The 20,653-nt window shown below is 41.4% G+C and overlaps 1 protein-coding gene across 2 annotated transcripts in view; it reads left to right on the forward strand.

Annotated features, from left to right (window-relative positions):
- Positions 1–20,653, forward strand: part of PKHD1 (PKHD1 ciliary IPT domain containing fibrocystin/polyductin) — a 488,429-nt gene that overhangs the window by 14,555 nt on the left and 453,221 nt on the right. For both annotated transcript variants that reach the window (XR_002082091.2, XM_019457395.2), the window contains exons 5-13: positions 3,088–3,196; positions 7,345–7,402; positions 10,756–10,834; positions 12,112–12,186; positions 12,836–12,900; positions 13,385–13,424; positions 14,269–14,339; positions 17,549–17,650; positions 19,130–19,225. Coding sequence is in view for 1 of the 2 variants with exons in the window: in XM_019457395.2 (XP_019312940.2) it covers positions 3,088–3,196; positions 7,345–7,402; positions 10,756–10,834; positions 12,112–12,186; positions 12,836–12,900; positions 13,385–13,424; positions 14,269–14,339; positions 17,549–17,650; positions 19,130–19,225 (695 nt within the window). In the remaining variant the exon portion in view is untranslated. The remainder of the gene's footprint in view (positions 1–3,087; positions 3,197–7,344; positions 7,403–10,755; positions 10,835–12,111; positions 12,187–12,835; positions 12,901–13,384; positions 13,425–14,268; positions 14,340–17,548; positions 17,651–19,129; positions 19,226–20,653) is intronic.

The raw sequence follows: 20,653 nt of genomic DNA on the forward strand, positions 1-20,653 counted from the left end.
GAGTGTGATCTTTCCCTTCTTTGAAAGGGGGACAAATAGGGGCTGAAATCCAAGTGATGGTTACGACACCTTTGAGGAGGAAGCACCTTTTGCAGTTTACACAAAGGCATGGCATGTGTGGCCTCAGCGGCCCTGTGCCTCAGCTCTACGTTTCTCATGACTTTATGCCTATTGTTCACTTCTCAGATTCATCCTAGAATTAAGTGCCTTGAGGACAGGGGATGTGTTTAACACCACCTTTGTAGTTCTTACGGTACTTAGCACAGTATCTTGTGAGGAGAAGATGCTCCATAAATGTCTGTCGAACTGAACTTTCTTGTAGCCCTGCTGTTGGTTTTAAAACTGGGTTGCATCTTTTCCTTAGGTTTTATGGTATACTTGGGCATAGAGTTCCTGCAAGAACTTGCCATGAAACTCTGAAGATCAAAACTCTGAAGATCTATCCCCTCAATCCCAACATACTAATGATTTAATTTTTTTAAATGTTTATTTATTTATTTTTGAGAGAGAGGGGGAGGGAGGGAGAGGGAGAGCTGGGGGGAAGGGCAGAGGGAGAGGGAGACAGAGAATCCAAAGCAGGCCCAGTGTGGACAGCAGATAAACTGATGCAGGGCTGAACTCACGGACTGTGAGATTATGACCTAAGCTGAAGTCGGACACTTAACCAACTGAGACTGAACCATACTAATTAATATGGGTGTCCCCCATACTAATGATTTTAATATGCACCATTTATGTAAATAATCTTTTTAGAGGAAAAGAAACACTATGTCTTATATGTACTTGTTGGTTAAAAAGTATTCAGTTAACATTCTAATGTGAAAAAAATGCACATTTTATCATCAGTACTCTCATATTCATTATCATAAAGATGTATCTGCTTTCACCAAAACAGGGATCATAGCCTCTAAATCAGCACTGTCTAATCAAAACATTACACAAGCCACAAATGTAATTTAAAATTTTCTAGTAGCCACATTAGAAAGTCAAAAGAAACAAGTGAAATTAATTTTAATAATTTATTTAACTCGACATATCCAGAATATTATTTCATATGCAATCAATATATAAATTATTAACAATATATATTTTATATAGTTTTTGCACACCAAGTCTGCAAAATCCAGTGTATATTTTACACTCCTAGCACATCTTATTTGGGACTAGCCCCATTTCAAGTGTTCATTAACCACTCATGGCATTGGATGGTGCAGATTTAAATATTTAAAGTCATACTGAAGATTTTGATGAGAAGGTTTGTAGGGGACACACTTCTTAATGCTAGCTCCTTATTGATCATATTCCCCCTCTTACAAAAATCAACATGAATGGCAGCATCAAAGAGGCAGGGAAATCACTGTGATATTTGTGAAAAGAGGAGAGAGGGTCTTGGACTTTCTTGATGGATATATGAAGTGTTCATGAGCTGCTTGGCTATTATGAAGTCAAGAATTTTTGGGGTAACATGTAAAATCAATTCCTTTTATCAGGAGGAGCCTAGGATTCAAGCCCCACTTTGCCCCTGACCTATGGTGTTCACACACATAAATATCTTAATCTATTTGGAACTGTCAAAAATGTTTAATGGAAACTAGAATTAGACTATCAATGTCCCTTCCAAGTCTTAAAGTCCCATGAACTTACGATTCTGACAAGACAGGTTTTTTTTTTTTTAATTTTAAGGACTTTCAGTAAAACAATTACATTTTGCCAAAGGATCCAACCTTTATTTATTTTTTATTTATTTTTTATTTTTTTATTTTTTCAATATATGAAGTTTATTGTTAAATTGGTTTCCATACAACACCCAGTGCTCATCCCAAAAGGTGCCCTCCTCAATACCCATCACCCACACTCCCCTCCCTCCCACCCCCCATCAACCCTCAGTTTGTTCTCAGTTTTTAAGAGTCTTTTATGCTTTGGCTCTCTCCCACTCTAACCTCTTTTTTTTTTTTTTTTCCTTCCCCTCCCCCATGGGTCTCTGTTAAGTTTCTCAGGATCCACATAAGAGTGAAACCATATGGTATCTGTCTTTCTCTGTATGGCTTATTTCACTTAGCATCACACTCTCCAGTTCCATCCATGTTACTACAAAGGGCCATATTTCATTCTTTCTCATTGCCATGTAGTACTCCATTGTGTATATAAACCACAATTTCTTTATCCATTCATCAGTTGATGGACATTTAGACTCTTTCCATAATTTGGCTATTGTTGAGAGTGCTGCTATAAACATTGGGGTACAAGTGCCCCTATGCATCAGTACTCCTGTATCCCTTGGGTAAATTCCTAGCAGTGCTATTGCTGGGTCATAGGGTAGGTCTATTTTTAATTTTCTGAGGAACCTCCACACTGTTTTCCAGAGTGGCTGCACCAATTTGCATTCCCACCAACAGTGCAAGAGGGTTCCTGTTTCTCCACATCCTCTCCAGCATCTATAGTCTCCTGATTTGTTCATTTTGGCCACTTTGACTGGAGTGAGGTGATATCTGAGTGTGGTTTTGATTTGTATTTCCCTGATGAGGAGCGACGTTGAACATCTTTTCATGTGCCTGTTGGCCATCCGGATGTCTTCTTTAGAGAAGTGTCTATTCATGTTTTCTGCCCATTTCTTCACTGGGTTATTTGTTTTTCGGGTGTGGAGTTTGGTGAGCTCTTTATAGATTTTGGATACTAGCCCTTTGTCCAATATGTCATTTGCAAATATCTTTTCCCATTCTGTTGGTTGCCTTTTAGTTTTGTTGGTTGTTTCCTTTGCTGTGCAGAAGCTTTTTATCTTCATAAGGTCCCAGTAGTTCATTTTTGCTTTTAATTCCCTTGCCTTTGGGGATGTGTCAAGTAAGAAATTGCCACGGCTGAGGTCAGAGAGGTCTTTTCCTGCTTTCTCCTCTAGGGTTTTGATGGTTTCCTGAGGATCCAATCTTTAAAGTCTAGTAGGTGAGTGGATCTAGAAGGCAAATAGACGTAGGAATCCTTGGTAAATGCCATTTCACAGGTGCAGGGAGGAAATTTAAAGTGGTCAGGTGGGGCGGCTGGCTTCGGTAATTCTGTCTTTGATTCACAAGGACATCCACTTTCTGCCTGCAGATCCCTGCTGTCTGAAGCACATGAGGGGCTGTACTACCTGGAAGTGCACTCTGGGGGACAGGTGGTAGGCAGCCCAAGTCCAGGACCACGGGACAACTGTACTTTCCAGGTGGGTTCTAAGGATGGAGCAATGTGTGTTTGCTGTCTGAGGGAGTTTTTGTGCTATCGACAGGCAACTTACAAGTCAGAGTCTGCTTCGCCAGGGTAAGAAGAAAGGTGGATGGTGGTTGTGGGGTTTCTGAGTCTGTACCAATGCAAGTTAAGTATTGAGCACTTGGATGTCAGGTTCTATGCTTTATGTACATTAATCTGATGCTTGCAACAATTATATGGGTTACCTATTTATTATCCTGGTTTTACAGATGAGTGACTTGAGGCTCAGGGAGATGAAATAATTTGCCCATCTCCTCAATAATTTTCCTGTGTCCTCTAGGTAGTAAATGACAGAACTAGGATTCTTTAAAAATTGTTTTTAATTTTTTACTGACATATGATGTCCTGTTACTTTCAGGTATATATCATAGTGATTTGATATTTTGATACATTACAAAATGATCCTTATGATAAGTCTAGGTTAGAATCTGTCATTATACAGAGTTATTACAATATTATTGACTGTATTCCCTCTGCTGGTGGGAATGTACATTGGTGCAGCCACTGGGGAAAGCAGTAAGCAGGTTTCTTAAAAAAATTAAAAATAGAAATATGATCCAGTGATTTATCTTCCTGATAATTATCTGATGAAAATGCAAACACTAATTTGAAGAGAGATATGCACCCCTATGTTTATTATTTACAATAGCCCAGATATGGAAGCAGCCCAGATGTCCATCTCTCTCTTTCTTTCTTTCTTTCTTTCTTTCTTTCTTTCTTTCTTTCTTTCTTTCTTTCTTTCATGGACTGTTACTCAGTTATAAAAAAGAATAAATCCTTACCATTTGCAACAACATGGACAGAACTAGAGGGTATTGTGCTAAGTGAAATAAGTCAGATAGAGAAAGACAAATACTGTATGATTTCACTTACATGTGGAATTGAAAAGGACTAGGATTTGAACTTGTGTCAGACTCTAAATCTTCTAAACTGAAGCCCATAGAGGAGCCACAAAGATGATCATCGTGGGTTAGTGTTTCATTTTATAGCTGCAATTCTCCTGAGTCTTGGTAGGATGAAGGGACTCAGGACCCAAGTTGTACCTCTGCCTCTGCTTTGTGCTCTATTTCTACTACTCTTTCCAACCCGAGATTGAAAGTGCATTTGCTGATGGCATTCTCCTTCAAACTTAGAGCCAAATGGAAGCAGAGAGAGGGAGAGTTTATGAGCTAATGCCTAACTTATTTTGGAGAAGCAATATGTATACTTGGTCTTAATTTTATGTTTGGTTCAGCCTATTGTCCATTTCAGGTTAATTTTACACCAATCTCTCAAAAGGGAAGGTGCTAGACTTTTCATAAAAGGTTGAGGTTTGACAGTGCTCCTTGTGATGATTGTACTTCCCATACGGTGCCTCTGTTGAAGGGTTGTTCATAACAGTATTAGTCATTAATGCTCCTTTAGAGCAAGACTTCATCCCCGCAAATCATCCTTGTTACCACCCACTCTTTATATAGACAGTCCATTTACAAATTTGGAATTTGCCGTCAGTTCACATTTAACAACTTGTCTCTCACTTCAAGAGAAGGTTGTTTTCTGGAATTTTGCTTCTGCACATATGCAGCAGAAAGAAAAAAAAAAACATTCTTATTAAGACCCACACCACCACCTCTACACTGTCTCTGTAGATGTAACAGCAGATGGATGGCCAGGCACCCTCCCTAACCACCATGCTGTTTTTGGTTTTGATGTTCCTTTCACCCCAGATAGTAGTTTTCCTACTTATTAAAGATAGGGAGGGAGAGCAAGGGGAGAGAAGAGAAGCACTTCCTAAAATTGCACATTAAAGAAAACAAGTCCTCAAGTGCTTCGTCTAGCTTGGCGAGTTGATGAAAAATCACCAGGGGATGCAGTTAATGAGAGGCATTCCAAGCTAAATAAAACACGGTGTGTCTCTTTGTTTTGGGACTGGGGGAACCATGAGTATTAAAAATTAATTCCATCTCGCCAGTCCACTTCAAAGAGCCTGCTGCAGGCGCTGACAAGTTTGAACAACTCACAGAAGGTTTATCAAGCAGCTGGTGGCTGTGGCTTCGCTATCCTGATCTGCTGTGTTTCCTCTCCCCCATCTTGCTGCCGCTGACCTCACTCGGGCTCAGGGATCAGCGTGTGGGAAGCTTGATTTGGAAGCTCATTAATTTTTCACTTTGTCATGTCTCTCGCTTGGTGGGTGGACGGAGCCTGTTTTCCTTAGAAATACACCATTTTTGTGTCATGTCAGCTCAGAGGGAATCACAAGTGAAGCTCTTTCTGAGGTTTAACTCTGAGCCACCCCACCATGTTGAGGAAGGGGAGGGAGTGATCAAGGAGTCACTCTATTCCCCCTGCCACCACCCCAACCCCCACCCCCATGCTTCTTGTGGAAGGCTCACAGACTGAGCCGTAGATCTTATATTTCAAACTGGAAATCCAGACGCATGTGTCCTTATTTGGTCTGGACTTGATTGTACTTTAGCCTCAGTTTCTAATGTCTGTGAGAAGGGGAGGTGGTGACCACTACTCTACCTCATGAGGCTCCTAGGATATATTTCCAATGGCAGTGTCCAAGGGCACCCCAGGGAGAGGTGAAGGCCTGGGTACAGTAGGAGGCTGGGAGTCCAGGGTGTGGAGTGCATATTTGGCAGGGGCATGTGGAATTGTGTTAATCCTTATCTTTTGGTGAGATCAGAGCCAGCTCTCAATTGGTGAGGTCATGGCATTCTTACTTTGACCTTCTGACTGTACATACTTTCTGTGACCTGTTCTCTAACCCTCTCTTTTAGAAGGAGGAAACTAGCCTTGATGGCAGGCTGTGTAGCTATGTGGATCAATACATAAAACTCACACTTGCCGAGCCACCATTAGCTTTTTTGAAATGTCTGTTGGTTCTCTCCTCTGATTAGGGCTGTTGATTAACAACGGAGTTATTCTTTGGTGGTATTCTGCCTGGGAAGGTGAACTCCTGGGATGCTGGAAGCAGGCCAAGCTAAATAATTTGCTTTCACTTGATTTGCAAGTGGGAAGCAGTGTAGTTTATGGGGAATGAAGGCTGTGTAGGCATCTAGAGGAGGTTGAGAGTGAGGGTCACAGGAGGGGGAAACCAAGTCTCTTCCTGAATGTTGTTAGCTCATGGGTCAAACCTTGGCCTGGTCAGTCCGTTCTTATGCCTCTCTGTTCACACTGGCCCTGACTATGAAATGCACTAATCTTGGACTAACTCAGATGCCTATAGGTAAGATGAAATTCCTGGACTTGTCTTTTTCTCCCCTCTACTTCCAGGTACCATATCAATCATCTCAGATGGGGCCACTTTATTCATTCACAAAAATTTGAATGTCTTCTGTATACCATGCTATGCATAAGAGTATAACCATGACTGAGTAAGGCACTGTCCCTGCCTTTCTAGAGCATGTGATTAGCAGAGAATATACTTTGGGGGAAGGGACATAGAAAGCTGATTTGGAGGGCCATGACCAGGCTTTCATAGACTTCCACCTCTTCCATCAGGGCTATTTTCCCCCTTCTCAAAGAGTAATGTTGCTTCCCATTCCTTGAATCATTTGAATCCTTTTTTCTCCTGAGAGCCATGATCCATTTTCTCAACAAACACCTCACTTGCGTGCCTACCCAACTCCAGTTTTTTGTAGCTTGCTCATTCCTACAAAGGTGTTGATGATAATTTAAGTTGCAATCCTTTCAACTTAAGTAAGCAAATTTTTGCCAAGAAAATTAAAATCCTTCAAGATTCCAAAATACCAAGTTACAATAATGGAATTCTAAATAGGCCTACCTACCTATTTTTCTGGTGAAATGTGTTCCTGGCTATGGTAGGTGGGCTGGTGGAAACAGACTTGCCAAAGTTTGGGCAATATGGTACAGGACAGAGAGCTACATGACCTTGGTAAAATTCCCTTTACTTCCTCTGTGGAGAAACTATAATAATACCTGTTAACTCTGCTTCACAGGTGTATTATGAGGATAAAAAGAAATAGATGTACATTTATTTGAGGAAGTGTAACCATTTACCATCTTTGATTAATATCCGATGAGGAATGACTTTTGCTTCTTGTCTGTGGTTGTGATATTCTAATGGAATGCTCCCTTATGATGACCTTTCCTGAACAGTTTTCCAGGGGGCAGACACCCATTGTTTACCACGTTATACCACCGAGTGGAGTGCCAGGTAAGAAATCTCCTATTAAAATAGGAATAATTATGGATCCCTTTGTTAAAGCTATTGAAAACTCTTCTACCCAGGTGGGTGCTCTCTATAAATGGGAACACTGAACTTCTCTGATGCTGGTTTGAAAATAAATGTCAACCTCTGGTTTACTTTTAATCTGGTTTGGTTTCACCTGTGGGCTCTTTTGCTCTGTGACTTCACTGATAACAAAAGGAATCCAAACATGAAAAGGAAAAGAGGCCAGCAAAATCAAACCAGGTACTGCCAGAGCATGGAAGAAATAAAAATCATCATTGTTCTTAATTTTATAGTCGTTTGCATAATAGCAAACCTTTTTTGAACTTTACTGTGAGCCAGGCTCTGTTCTAAGTGTTCGGCATATATTATCTTATCAGATCCTCACAAGAACCTGATGACATAGGGGCTATAATTCTCATTTGCTGATGAGGAAACGAGATACCAAAAGGTTAAGTAACTTGCTTAAAGTCAGCTATTAAGTGTATAGCTGGGATTTGCACCCAGGCAGGCAGAATCCAGAGTGGGCAGGTGTACCCATTGTTTTGTTTTGCGTTGAGTGGTGTTGCATACCACATGCAAGGCCAGCAACCCTGATCCTTACCCTGGGGGTTTGTTTGTGAATTAGAGGGCACACAGGCATGCAAAGGCCAGGGGATAGAAGTGAAGAAGAGAGAGAAGGTTGAGATTTACATAAAAGAGGGGATCGCAGCTAAGAAATAGGTTCAAGAATCGCTAAGCTTGCCTTACAACTAAGTAGTAAATACAAGCTAGGATTATGTATAATTTGCTGTCTGATTCTTGGCAAATTCCTAGGTCTATTTCAGATTTTCCCTTTGTTCAGGGTTTCCAGATGGTGTAATTATGGGAATACAAATTGCTAAATGTTTATATGTAGTTGTGTCTAAATGCATAAACTGATCTAGTTTTGAATGTCTTGACTGCTCGAGAATGTCACAATGAATATCTGAGTTGTTGAAAAGTATTTGCCCTTTGTGTGTGTGTGTGTGTGTGTGTGTGTGTGTATGTAGACACAAGATTATGTGTGTATTTAAATTATATACTTAAGAATATGATTCCAGCATGATTTTTTTTATGTGGGTTATTCAGAGATCTGTTCCTTTCCATTTGAATAATCAAGACGTGATCATGTTTTATTAAAAAGAAAATGTGCTCTAAAAGTCGCATGCAGATGCTTGGGTCCTTGCTGCTCTGGTGTTAGAAAGCTCTTGTTTAGATGGCAGAAGTCCACAGGGTGAGGGATGAGGAAGGGGCCTGCCATGAGAGGTGTGAAGTGGGACCTTGGCTCACACGGATCTGTCAGGCCTGTTTCTCCCACCCAGTCCAAGAGCTGCACACTGTATCTTCCCCCTTGTTGGAGTGGCCCCTCCGGGTAGGATCCACATGGTGACATCTTTGAAATCATTTTCCAGATGATTACTCTCATTTCATTTGGAAAGTCTGCCCAGAATAGCAGCCAGGGAGATGGGGGAGGTGGTAGGGACAGGAGAGATGATGTTCCATTAGCAGTTGAGTTTCTATATGTGGTTAACAGTTCTCCACTGTGACGGAGAATCACCCAGAACCATAGGCTGGCTTAGCCATTTCTCAGACTCCTTTGGACTTCTTTATTTAGAAGCAAGACTGTTAACCACTCACAAAATTCCCCAATTTCTAGAACTTGTTACCAATTTTTAAAATTGTGCCCAAGAAAGCAAGAAATCATGCCCATCAAAGCCAGGGAATTAATACTTTAGCTCTATTAAAATGAAGGGAAATTATTTTGCCAGTTGTTAATAGTAGCAAAGAACTCCAGAGTCTAGGCTTTCTCCATTTCTGTGATCTTTGTCTAAGGCATTAGGTTCTAGCCCCTTCTACCCATTCATCTGTACAGTGAGTGGCTCTCATACTTCCCGGAAGGTTCCCATGGTTTCAGTGCCAGTCAGTCATCCAGTGACCACAGACAAAAGTCTTCTTGTATTAATAAAGCACCCACAGCATGAAGGGAACAACTTCTTGGTAATGTTCTTTTGTGACTTTAAATGTGGCCATGAAGAGATTCAAAGTCTTCTGCCTTCAGTCACTTCATGATCCCCTTAAGTGCTCTTTTCTTTTCCATCTTTGTGGTTTTACCTCATTAACCAAAACCGCTCTCATCTCTTAACATTGTTTGTGATGCTGTAAGATTACAGTGTATATGGTTAAATTTCCTAATTATTTGGAAGGCACACATTTCCAGGTTGTGGGGTTGTTTGGTGAAATTGAACTACATCACCTTACTATGGTGTGCTTGCTTAAAACTTTGCCTCATGTAGTTCTACAGAACTGAGTTTAGGTGTTTTCAACTATGGAAGAAATCAGCTCATGTAGCATCCGGTAGGGGCCCCCAAACTCTTTGTGAAAGAGTGACATCAGATTCCTTTCTCACCACAGATTCCTTTCTCACCAACTATGAACAGATTGGGTAGGGACAGTACCAAGAGTCCACCTTGCTGAGAGGGGGGATTGCTGATGCCTGCACTTCCTCTTGAACTTGAACTCAAAAGAGGGTGTATTAAGTAAATACTTGTTACCTAGTGGAAATCCCTATGAGTCACATAGAGGAGACTCAGCAGTAGAAGTCAAACATTTGTCAGTGGGCAAGGCTGACACCAACTGTTTGCAGGTCTTCAATTTGCTCTGTCTTTGAACATGAGCATAATTTTTGGATGAACGAGATGTGCAATTGCCCATCCTTTAAGCTGTAATTCTGTTCTATCTCATGCCTTCCTTTCTGAGTTCCCATCCATTTGGGTCATCCTTGATGTTTATCTTTTGTCCTCTGAGATTTGGAAGAAAGTCTAGTATCCCCAAATACCCATCCAGATCATGTGACATGAACCTCCTTGGTTTTCCATATTAGCAAGTCCCCAGGGGAAAGTGTCATGAAATGCAGAGCACCCCAAGGCACCGTGTTCTTAAATCCCACGTTAGGTGATGATCTACACACAGCCAAGAGGGTAGAACAAGTCAGTGTGTAGAAACTGGCCCTTCCTCCCGAAAGCCTCATACTTCATAGAACTGTGGGAAAGACCTGTTCTTGCTTTTGTGTTCTGTACGTAGCTGATTGACTCTGTGATTGCAATAATTAGTTATTTTAGACTTTCTAATGTATAATATTGATCACTGGATCATACTTGAGACTCCTTTCCTGTTGTACAGTTTGTAAAAAAGCATTAATATTCTGAGTCATGTCCAGTTTGGCTGTATTAAATAGATGGTACCAAAAATAAATTGCTTATGTTATAATTTACAGTATGAGCGAAGTGTGTTACATTTCAAAAATCTTCTTAAAACAGGAGAACTAATACATGTGTATGGTTGGATTATCACTGGAAGACCAGAAAACTTTGATTGCGATGCGGAGTACATTGATAGGTAAGCGTGTGTTAGTTTCTGTGTTCAACGAGTTACAAACATGCTGGATTGCTTCCTCAGACCAGCTTCCCCGATAGCAATAAATTGTGAGCAGTTGGCACAGAATTGCTGTTTTCTTTGCAGTTTATGGTCCCTGGTGAGTTGGGCTTCAGCAAACTTTGTTAATGTAATTGCAACTGGTCGATTAAGTTGGTCCATTTATTTACTGACAACTAGTCACTCTGGGCTCAGCGTGAATTGTGCTGTAACTGCATCTGTGGGTTTTCTTTTTCGGTTCTTCCCCTTCTCTCCCTTGTTTCTCAGGCTGAAATGATTCTTTTTTTCTTTTTTTTGTAAAACGACATGTGAACCCCAAAGACCATTGTAACTTTCTTCTTGGGTTGGTATCCATTTGTGCATTTAGGAATTCTGTTAGTGTGATCAGAGGAAAACGTGGAAGAAGGCACTGAGAGCCACTGAATTTTACTGTTTTCTGGGAATGATGAGGATGGCCAGACACTTTAAAATGGAAAGTGGTACTATTAAATCACGCGTGCTAGGGAAGGAAGGGAATAAGAGGCAATGTGTTGAAGTTGTGTTTCGGGGAGGCTTTAAGCAACTGTGATTTTGCAATATCTGAAGTAGTTATAGCCAGGCTTGATAAGGTAGAAGAAACCGAGTCTTACTGTAGCTGAGTGGATTCTATATACTTGTGTCTGGTTTTCCTTGTACTCCTGGAAAGGATGGGGGTATCGTCTTCTGTTCCATCTCTGTGATTCTGCCCTAGGTGAGGAGAACATGATCTGGCTACTCTCCAGATCTACATTTTTGGCATTAAGTAGTGGTGAACTCGTCTTGAAAGGAAATGACTCTTTCTGTGGAGGATACAAGCCCCAAGTACATCCTTAATAATATGCCACATTCACTGCTTGGTCCCATGTCAGCCTTGGTCAGGGATATAACATTGAAAAGGGGAATGGAGGCATCGACTCCACAGTAGTTCTATGTAGACTCAATATAGCCAATGTGGGTATGATGAGGATTTTGGGGGAAAAGGGAAACGCTCTTTCTGCAGTGTGAAGGTGTGGACCATGAAACAGTGCTATGCATTGCTTACCTTCAGACTGAGAGTTGATTCAACATCTCCTCACGGGACAGGCTTTGGCCACCCTCAGTGATGCCCCATAAATCCAGAGAAGAATGCTCATAACAGTGTTTCCTCTGAGTTTTGCTAGGAATTTTTACTGAGAGTCTTACACTAGAGTCTCATGTCTTTTTTACCCCATTTTTTTATCCAGTCCATTGATCTTGGAAGCTCAAGGAGACAACTGGGTCACAGCCTGCTCTCTTGTAAACAGGCAGACAGGAAGCTGGTGAGTGTCTTTCCTGCCTACATAAGTGCTTTTAGGTTCTTCCATGTGGGTTTCTCTCTGTCTCTCTCTGTCTCTGTCTCTCTCTCTCTCTCACACACACACACACTTACACCCTTTTTTTTTTTTTTGAGAGAGAGAGAGAGAGAGAGAGAGAGAGACCGACCATGAGAGAATGTGAGCAGGGGAGTGGTAGAGGGAGAGGGAGTGAGAGAATCTTATGCAGGCTTCACATCCAGTGCAGAGCCCTACTTGGGCTCCATCTCACGAGCTGTGAAATCATGACTTGAGCTGAAGTTGGACACTTAACCTACTGAGCCGCCCAGGAGCCCCAATAATAGATTTTTTTTCTTTTTTAAGTGTTTTTCTCTCCTTGTTGTAAAGATTTTGGAAAGAATGGAGAGGTCTGAAAAGAGGTTGGGAGCAAGTTAAATTTTGTCTCTCTCACTGCATGCTTGCCTGATAGCATATGTATCAATAAGAACTCTAGTTAGTACTATTCTAGTGTTTGCTCCCATGAACTCATTATGCCTTAAGTATTTACCAATTTTTGCTGGCCAACTGACCTTTTATTTTTTACTTTCCTGGCTAAAGAGTCAGAACTTCTGAGTTGTCTGATAATTCTCACCTCAGGTTTTGGTTCTCTCTCCAGCTATCCTCTTCAGGAAGACCATGGTTTTGGGACCCTGCAGTGCCGTGTGGAAGGCAACTACATTGGTCCGTTCAGGAAGTGGCATATGTTTAAAGTCTTTTCTGTTTCTTTTTCTGTATCAGAAAAATACTGTTTCAAGAATCCTTCTCACAAGCATGAAAAGAGTAATTACCATGTATTGAGAACTCCTTAAAAGGCTAATTTAATCCTCACAATAAGTGGATTGGTGAAGTTGGTAGAATTACTTTTACTTTATAGGTGAGAAAATTGTAGCTGGTAACCAGTAGAGCCAGGCTTCCCATGTTTAGTCGAACTGTGAGCCTGCTGTAATTCTTATCTGCTTTAGGCTACTACATTTATCCTTTTATTGTTGGAAGTCAACAGTGATGGTGCTAAATCTGGGAGGTGTTTGTTCTGGGCACTCTTAATGAAATCACGGGTTTGGGCAGTCACTTGGTGATATCTGGAGTCCTTGGGTTTAGGGTAGCAATGGCCTGGCCCAGATGATACATGCAGACTCTTGTGTTAATGTCTTTCTTTTTGTTACAGGCTCCCAGAATGTTAGTTTCTCAGTATTTAACAAAGGAAAGTAAGTAATGAGGAGTAAGCAGATTTATTATCATTTTGTAGTATCCATCTCTTTCTTGTTTTGCTTACTTTTTTGAACCCTTTCTAATGGAAAATTCCAAACAGACATATTAGCATAATGAAACCTGCTTGGTTTCTTTTACTTAGGTGAATATAATTGTGTCTTGAGGTACTGTAGATGTTTCAGTGGGATGATGGCACAAAATTTTGGGAATTAGGTCTTACGTAAAAAGTAATCTCATAATACTGTAAATTTAAAACAGAACATAATTCCATGAAATGCATTGTCTAGCAAATGCCTTCTTCAAGATGGAAACGGTCCAATTTCATAGAGCTTTGGAGAGGAAATTATGATTCTGAATGATTCCTGCATGCCTTACCTAATGTTCTGACACTATATAATTTGTCAGGGATTTTCTTTAAAAGTATGCTATCTAGCTGATATTAATCTCATTGTGGTGATAGTGACATAATTACCTGCAGTAACATAGCCCCAGATATGGAGGCTCTCTCTCTCTTTCTCTCGAATTTGGGAAGGAATAACCCTAATATCTATTGCATATCTACTGTAGGCCAACTCTTTACCAGCCCCTTTCACATCATCATTCCATTTAATGCTTGTGACCCTGTGAAGTAGGTGTAATCATTGTCATACAAAAATTTTCTAAATCGCAAAACATACATTGCCCCATCGGTATCATTCTCTATTTGTCAAAAGGAACTGGTATCTAAACTGTTATAAAGATCAGGAGAGGTTGGCCCATGATCTTCATTTTAGGCAGCCAATTTAAAAAATGCAATCTCAAATGATTTTTTTCACCTAAAACAAAACTTTGTCTTGGAAGGTCCATGGTACACAAGAATGCATGGCTGGTCAGTGCTAAACAGGAGCTTTTCCTGTACCAGACATATTCAGGTACAATTTTCCTTCTCCCTGTCCTCCTCACTGCTTCCCTCACACCTCGCTGAATGTAGAATCCTCCTTCCTTTTTTCCTGTCCATTTCTCTATGACCATGAACACCTGAGGCTGTCCCCACAGTGATGGAAGACCCTTCAGCTTTGGATGAGAATAAGTTGCTTATGTGAGTGTCACATGTGGTTGCCATATTAAAAGAGGGTCGATCATGGACTTCTATGCAAAGTTTGTGGATATAAACTGAATGAAAGAAAGGAGGTCACCCTTGTTGTATGTTCTGAGAAATGATGGAAGAGCGATGGCACTGAAAAGTACAAAAGTGCATCTTTTCAGTTACTTTAACACCTCACCTTGAGTATTCATCCAATAACTTATGACTTGCTGATATTGATGCTAAACTACAGTTGAGTATTCATCCAACAACTTATGACTTGCTGATATTGATGCTAGACTACAGTGTTGCTATCAGATGAGCAAACCTCCATACTAAAAAAAATGAATGTTGAAATTGGAAACTTGCATGAAATTGTGAATGCAATTCAGTAGTAGAGGGTTGATCACTAAAGAAGAGTACTTAGACTTCAGTGTTGAAGACAATCCCAAAGCCACTGAAGATATATCTGTGAAGTAGGTGCAAATTCCAGGGGCAATAAGATCGACCTTTGCCAAAAGTACAAGAAATTTCATAGGTCAAGGGGCAAATGCTATTTACTCTCTAGATAGGATAATTCTGCAAAATCTGAATTTTGATCTCTGCCTTTTATTTAACATCTTTTAAAAATTAAAAAAAATTGTTTTTATTTTAGAGAGGTGGGAACAGAGGGAGAGAGAGAGAATCCCAAGCAAGCTCCATGCTCAGGGTGGAGTCCGATGGAAGGCTCAATCCTATGACCCTGGGATCATGACCTGAGCCGAAATCAACAGTTGGATGCTCAACTCACTGAGTCACCCAGGCGCCCCTCCTTTATTTTCTTTAACCAGTATAGCTAGTCTCTTTGGGAGTAAGTTTGAAGAAGCAACTTACTGGCTGGCCCTTATTGAGTGGTTTGAGTACATGCACTCTCAATATTAATTCCACTATGAGACAGTACTAGGCTCATTTTACAGATGAAGAAACAGGCCCAGAAGGACAAAGTAACCAAAGGTCTCAGTGCCAGAAAAATGCAGATCCAATTAGAAATCTTATGCACGTAAACAATTTATGATGGGACGTCCACTCTCCTGGCCACCTGACCCCAAGATTCCTGGTGAATTTGCCTAACACTGTTGAACCAGCCAGATAGGCTGACAGGAATCTCTAATCACATAGCTATTTCATATTTCCAGTACTGATGTCTTCTTGGGATGAGAACTCCAGGCCAGAACTATTTTTTTAATGTTTATTTTTGAGAGAGAGACAGAGTGCAAATGGGGGAGGGGCAGAGAGAGAGGGAGACACAGGATCTGAAGTAGGCTCCAGGCTCTGAGCTGTCAGCACAGAGCCTGACACAGGGCTCTAACCCACGAACCACAAGATCATGACCTGAGCTGAAGTTGGACACTTAACCGCCTGAGCTACCCAGGTGCCCCCTAGAACTTTCTTATAGCTGAGGAGGCTATGGGAGAGGGAATATGGACTATTATAAAGGACACTGGGCTGAGCTCCCCAAGGGCTGGAATTCATTTGTTTACTTGATGATTTTGGTTAAGTCATTTAGCTTTCTGAGCTGTAATTAAATATCTATAAAGTGGACAAAGTGGTGTTTGTCCTTCTAACTCCAAAAGCTGTTGAAAGAAGTAAATGAGCAAGAGTCTTGGGATTCATCTACGATTTTCCTCCCCTTTCTCTTCTCTAATCCACTCATTCACCAGTTTCTGCCGGTTTTACCTCCCATCTATTTCTTGATAAGGTTTTAGATTACTTATTGCAATTAGACCCTTTATCAATTTCTTAAATATGATGTATCCATTCTATCTCTACAATCACTACCTCAATTCAGAATCCCATTGTCTTTTGCCTGGCATGCCACAATGGTTCCAAGGTGCCCCGATCTGTTCTCTGTCCCCTAAAGATCCATGCTCTACATCACCACCACCATTCTCTACACCACACATCTGATGCCTCTCCCTTACCACCCTCTAAAGGCTTCCCACTCTCAACAGGAAATGGTACCAGTCTCTGGTCTCTTCCTCATCTGCTTCTCCTGTTCTGTCTTTCCCATTCTAGCAACACGGAAATGGACCTTAAATGAAGCCTCTCTCCACAGAGGCTATCGTTTGCTTTATTTAAACATCCTTTGCCTAATTTCTTTCCTTCACTTGGCCAGTTTTAATTCACACTGTAAGATTCAGCTCAGGAATCATTTCTAGAAATTTCTTTCTATTCCATAGACCCTAGCTCTATTCCTAATCCTCCCCTCTGCACTTTCATGTACTCTCTCTAATTGTGCTAGCCCAGCATGTCATAATTATACTATTTCATAGGCAGGAGCTTATATAAGAAATGCCCCGATAAAACCCATAACCATTCATAATTAGCTTCTTTGTGTCTTCAGTTTGTTGGAGAAGACAACTCCTCTTTCCCCTTGAGGGAATAGAACTTAGAATGGTCAAGTTTGGATCGTAGGAGAGGAAAGGACCAGAAAATCTTACATTCTGGGGGATATGTGGCATATGACAGTGGGATTTTGAAGCAGTCAGGAGGCAGCATGGAAAAACATGTTTGAGGTGGTGAGTGTACACAGGGAGAAGAGCATGTGGGATGGAAGGAGGGCAAGGCTCCTGAAGATGGTGCAATTCATTCTCTTGCTTAGAGCAAACTGCAAACTCATACAGGTGAACCAAGGCTTGGCCTGGTGCATCCCAAGCTGATTCCTCCATAACATAAAACCTACTGTTCTGTGACTTGTAAATTGAATACTTGAGATCTGGTGACAGGTTTCCTAAGAAAGCATCATGGTATGTAAGGATTTCTGCTATTAGCATGAGTGACTGCATCTCCCCTTCCTTTGAAATATTGATCCTGTATTATATGTATTATACATATTGTTATAGGTAAGTCCTTATTATATGCATTTTAAGTGACTATCACTAGAAAAAATTCCAACCATTGCTGGTCTTAGAAAGTTAAAGTAAGGAATACATTAATGATAGCCTTCTATTATTATATTATCTGGGTCACATTCTATATTCTATGTTCAGAAGCTTACTTTTTTTTTTTCTTTTGCAGAAATACTATCTGTGTTTCCAGAATCTGGGAGCCTTGGGGGAAAAACAGACATTATAATTACGGGAGACTTCTTTGACAATCCTGTCCGGGTTACCATTGCAGGTAACTACGTTAGAATGGCTGAAAATAGTTCATAGTTTAAATGCTGTAGGAGATTATGTGTCTCTTATGGCATGCAGTGAGTGGGGAGAAGAAATTTTTGCCTCTTCTGACTCATTATGCCATCCTGCCCTAAGGTATTTTATCTGTTTGTTTGAGACTAGGTGGGATTGTAGTCCTGTAGGGACAGTCTATGGACATAGTCCTAATTTACAGCAATTCCCAAACTGGTGCAGCCACTCTGGAAAACAGTATAGAGGTTCCTCAAAAAATTAAAAATAAAACTACCCTACGACCCAGCAATTGCATTACTAGGTATTTATCCAAAGGATACAAAAATGCTGATTTGTAGGGGCAATGCACCCCAATGTTTATAGCAGCACTATCAACAATAGCCAAGTTATGGAAGAAAGTCAAATGTCCATCGACTGATGAGTGGATAAAGAAGATGTTGTATATAAATACACACACACCATGGAATATTACTTGGCAATGAAAAATAATGAAATCCTGCCATTTGCAACAACGTGGATGGAACTGGAGGGTATTATGCTAAGTGAAACAAGTCAGAGAAGGACAAATATCATATGATTTCACTCATAAGTGGAATTTAAGAAACAAAACAGGTGAACATTGGGGAAGGAAAGAAAAATATGATAAAAACAGAGAAGGAGACAAACCATAAGAGACTCTTAAATACAGAACAAACTGAGTGTTGCTGGAGGGGTGGAGGGTGGGGGGGGGATGGGCTAAATGGGCGATGGGCATTAAGGAAGACGCTTGTTGGGATGAGCACTGGGTATTATAAGTAAGTGATGAATCACTAAATTCTATTCTTGAAATCATTATTACACTATATGTTAACTAAGTTGGATTTAAATAAAAAATAAAAATTAAAAAAATTCATGGGTAATTCCCTCGGGTGTCCTCATCCTGGGAATGAAGAGAAGGGAAAGGTAGAGCTGTGTCTTCAGAAGGGTCCACTTCTGAAAGGCCACCCCTCTCCCCACCCTTCTCCTTAGTCCTCTTGATAACCTGGATTGGGCAGGCATTTGTTATGCAGATTCTTCTGGAATTCCATCTTGGGAAATCCTTTTGTGGTACCCATCTAGAACCTTTTATTCTGCCAGGTGGGAGGCTCTTCTGGCTGGTGATACCAAGGATGCAGGAAAACATCCTCACAATCTCACGTCACCTTTACTCTCCCACACTCAGCCGAGGCTTGTGCATTCTCAGTGAATGGCACTGCATTGCCTTGTTTTCTTTCTAATTACTGGAAGCTGCCCTATGCCCCGTTGCCTTACACTCTCCCTTTCCTGGCCTCCTTCACTTGGTGGGGACAACTTTTGCTATATTACTCACATCCAGTTCATTACCTTAGAATAGGAGCCTGTCTACTTCAGGATGGTCATGTTGTCCTGCCTCACACCTATATACCTCTCTCTCTCTCTCCATTTATCTAATTAAAAAAATTCTCCCCAGGCATTCCGTGTGATATTAGACATGTGTCTCCCAGGAAGATTGAATGTACCACTAGGGCTCCAGGAAAAGGTGCAAGACTCACTGCTCCTCAGGCAGGTAAGGACGTTGTACAATGGCCTCTAGTTACCACCAGGAGCGGCCGGGAAGTGGAAATAAGTGTTTGCTTTCTCAGCAGTTTGACTGGTTAGCTCAGTGAGCTCTGGGCCTGTGATACCACTGTGAGGACTTTCCTTTCAGAGAGCTTCTTGGCTTTGTTCCGATGTTTAGTGACCCTGCACTTCTGTCCCCAACCAAATGGCCAGTGGGGTTCAGGGGAGACCTGATACATAAAGTACAACTGCAAAAGGGGCACCTGGGTGGTTCAGTCGGTTAAACATCCAACTTCAGCTCAGGTCATAATCTCATGGTTCGGTCCATGAGTTCGAGCCCCATGTCAGGCTCTGTGTTGACAGCTCAGAGCCTAGAGCCTGCTTTGGATTTTGTGTCTCCTCTCTCTCTGCCCATCCTCCACTCATGCTCTGTCTCTCAAAAGTAAATAAATGTTAAAAAAAATTAAAAAAAAATATAACTGCAATCAAGACATTGCTGTAGCTACTGGTGGAAACCCCAAAGCTGCCTCACTCCATACTGTGGTCAGCTGTGAGCCCATTGGCTAAGAAGACCAGAGCATTAGAGTGTCCTCTCCTGTGCCCATAACAGCAGCACTAGACAAGGCCAGGGAGTGGGGCAGAGTGGGGTGCATTTAAATGCTGTTTCTTCTTCCCTGTGGGTGACTGTCTGCTTCTTTGAAAAGTAGTGATGTATCATGCCTTTGCCTCAAGTTTATGCCTGAAGTGGGCAGAAATGGGGGAGGCAAGGTGGCAGATTCTACTTGTTCCTTTCTGTGTAAAGCTTCCGCCTCAGGGCTGCAGCTTAAAAGTGCATCATTGGAACACTTTTCTGGTGAGCGTTAGAACTGCAAGCTCAGGCGTAGTTAGGGACTAAGGGAGGTTGGTGTGTTATGTAGCCTGGAACCACAGGCTGCACGTCTCTATTCCTTACCTGCCCCATAAGGGGCTGACTTCATGGTGAAACCACAGACAGTGAGCTCAACTCCAGAAGTTCGGCACTTACAGGGAAAGTAACCCAGCAGGGGGAGAAACCTTTCTAAAGAAAGGCCATTCGAGTGTGAAAATGCATGCAAAAGCTTTGGCTTGAGCATTCTTCAGGTCCCAGATCTGCAGTTTTTACTCTAGGAGAGCTCCCATCCAAGGGAACAAAACTACTGAAGCAAGTGCTGGAGAGAATGTGTGTTTCCTGTCAGGAAATAGAGAGCTCACCCCTCGTTCAGTGCTTTAGCTGCTTGGGTAGTGGTAGGATAATTAGCTGAATGCAGCTGTTCTTGGGAGTTAACGTCCTTTATGAAGACCTTTTGAAGTTTCTTCTATGAAAGTAGGGCAAATTACTGCGTAAAGCAGTGGTTCTCAGTGGTCCCCAGGGCACATTTGGCAACAACTGGCTGTTACAGCCAAGATGGTGGTGGTG

This window comes from Panthera pardus, unplaced genomic scaffold, assembly GCF_024362965.1.
Source record: "Panthera pardus isolate Hobbes unplaced genomic scaffold, ASM2436296v1 HiC_scaffold_17, whole genome shotgun sequence".
In the NCBI taxonomy this organism is placed as follows: domain Eukaryota; kingdom Metazoa; phylum Chordata; class Mammalia; order Carnivora; family Felidae; genus Panthera; species Panthera pardus.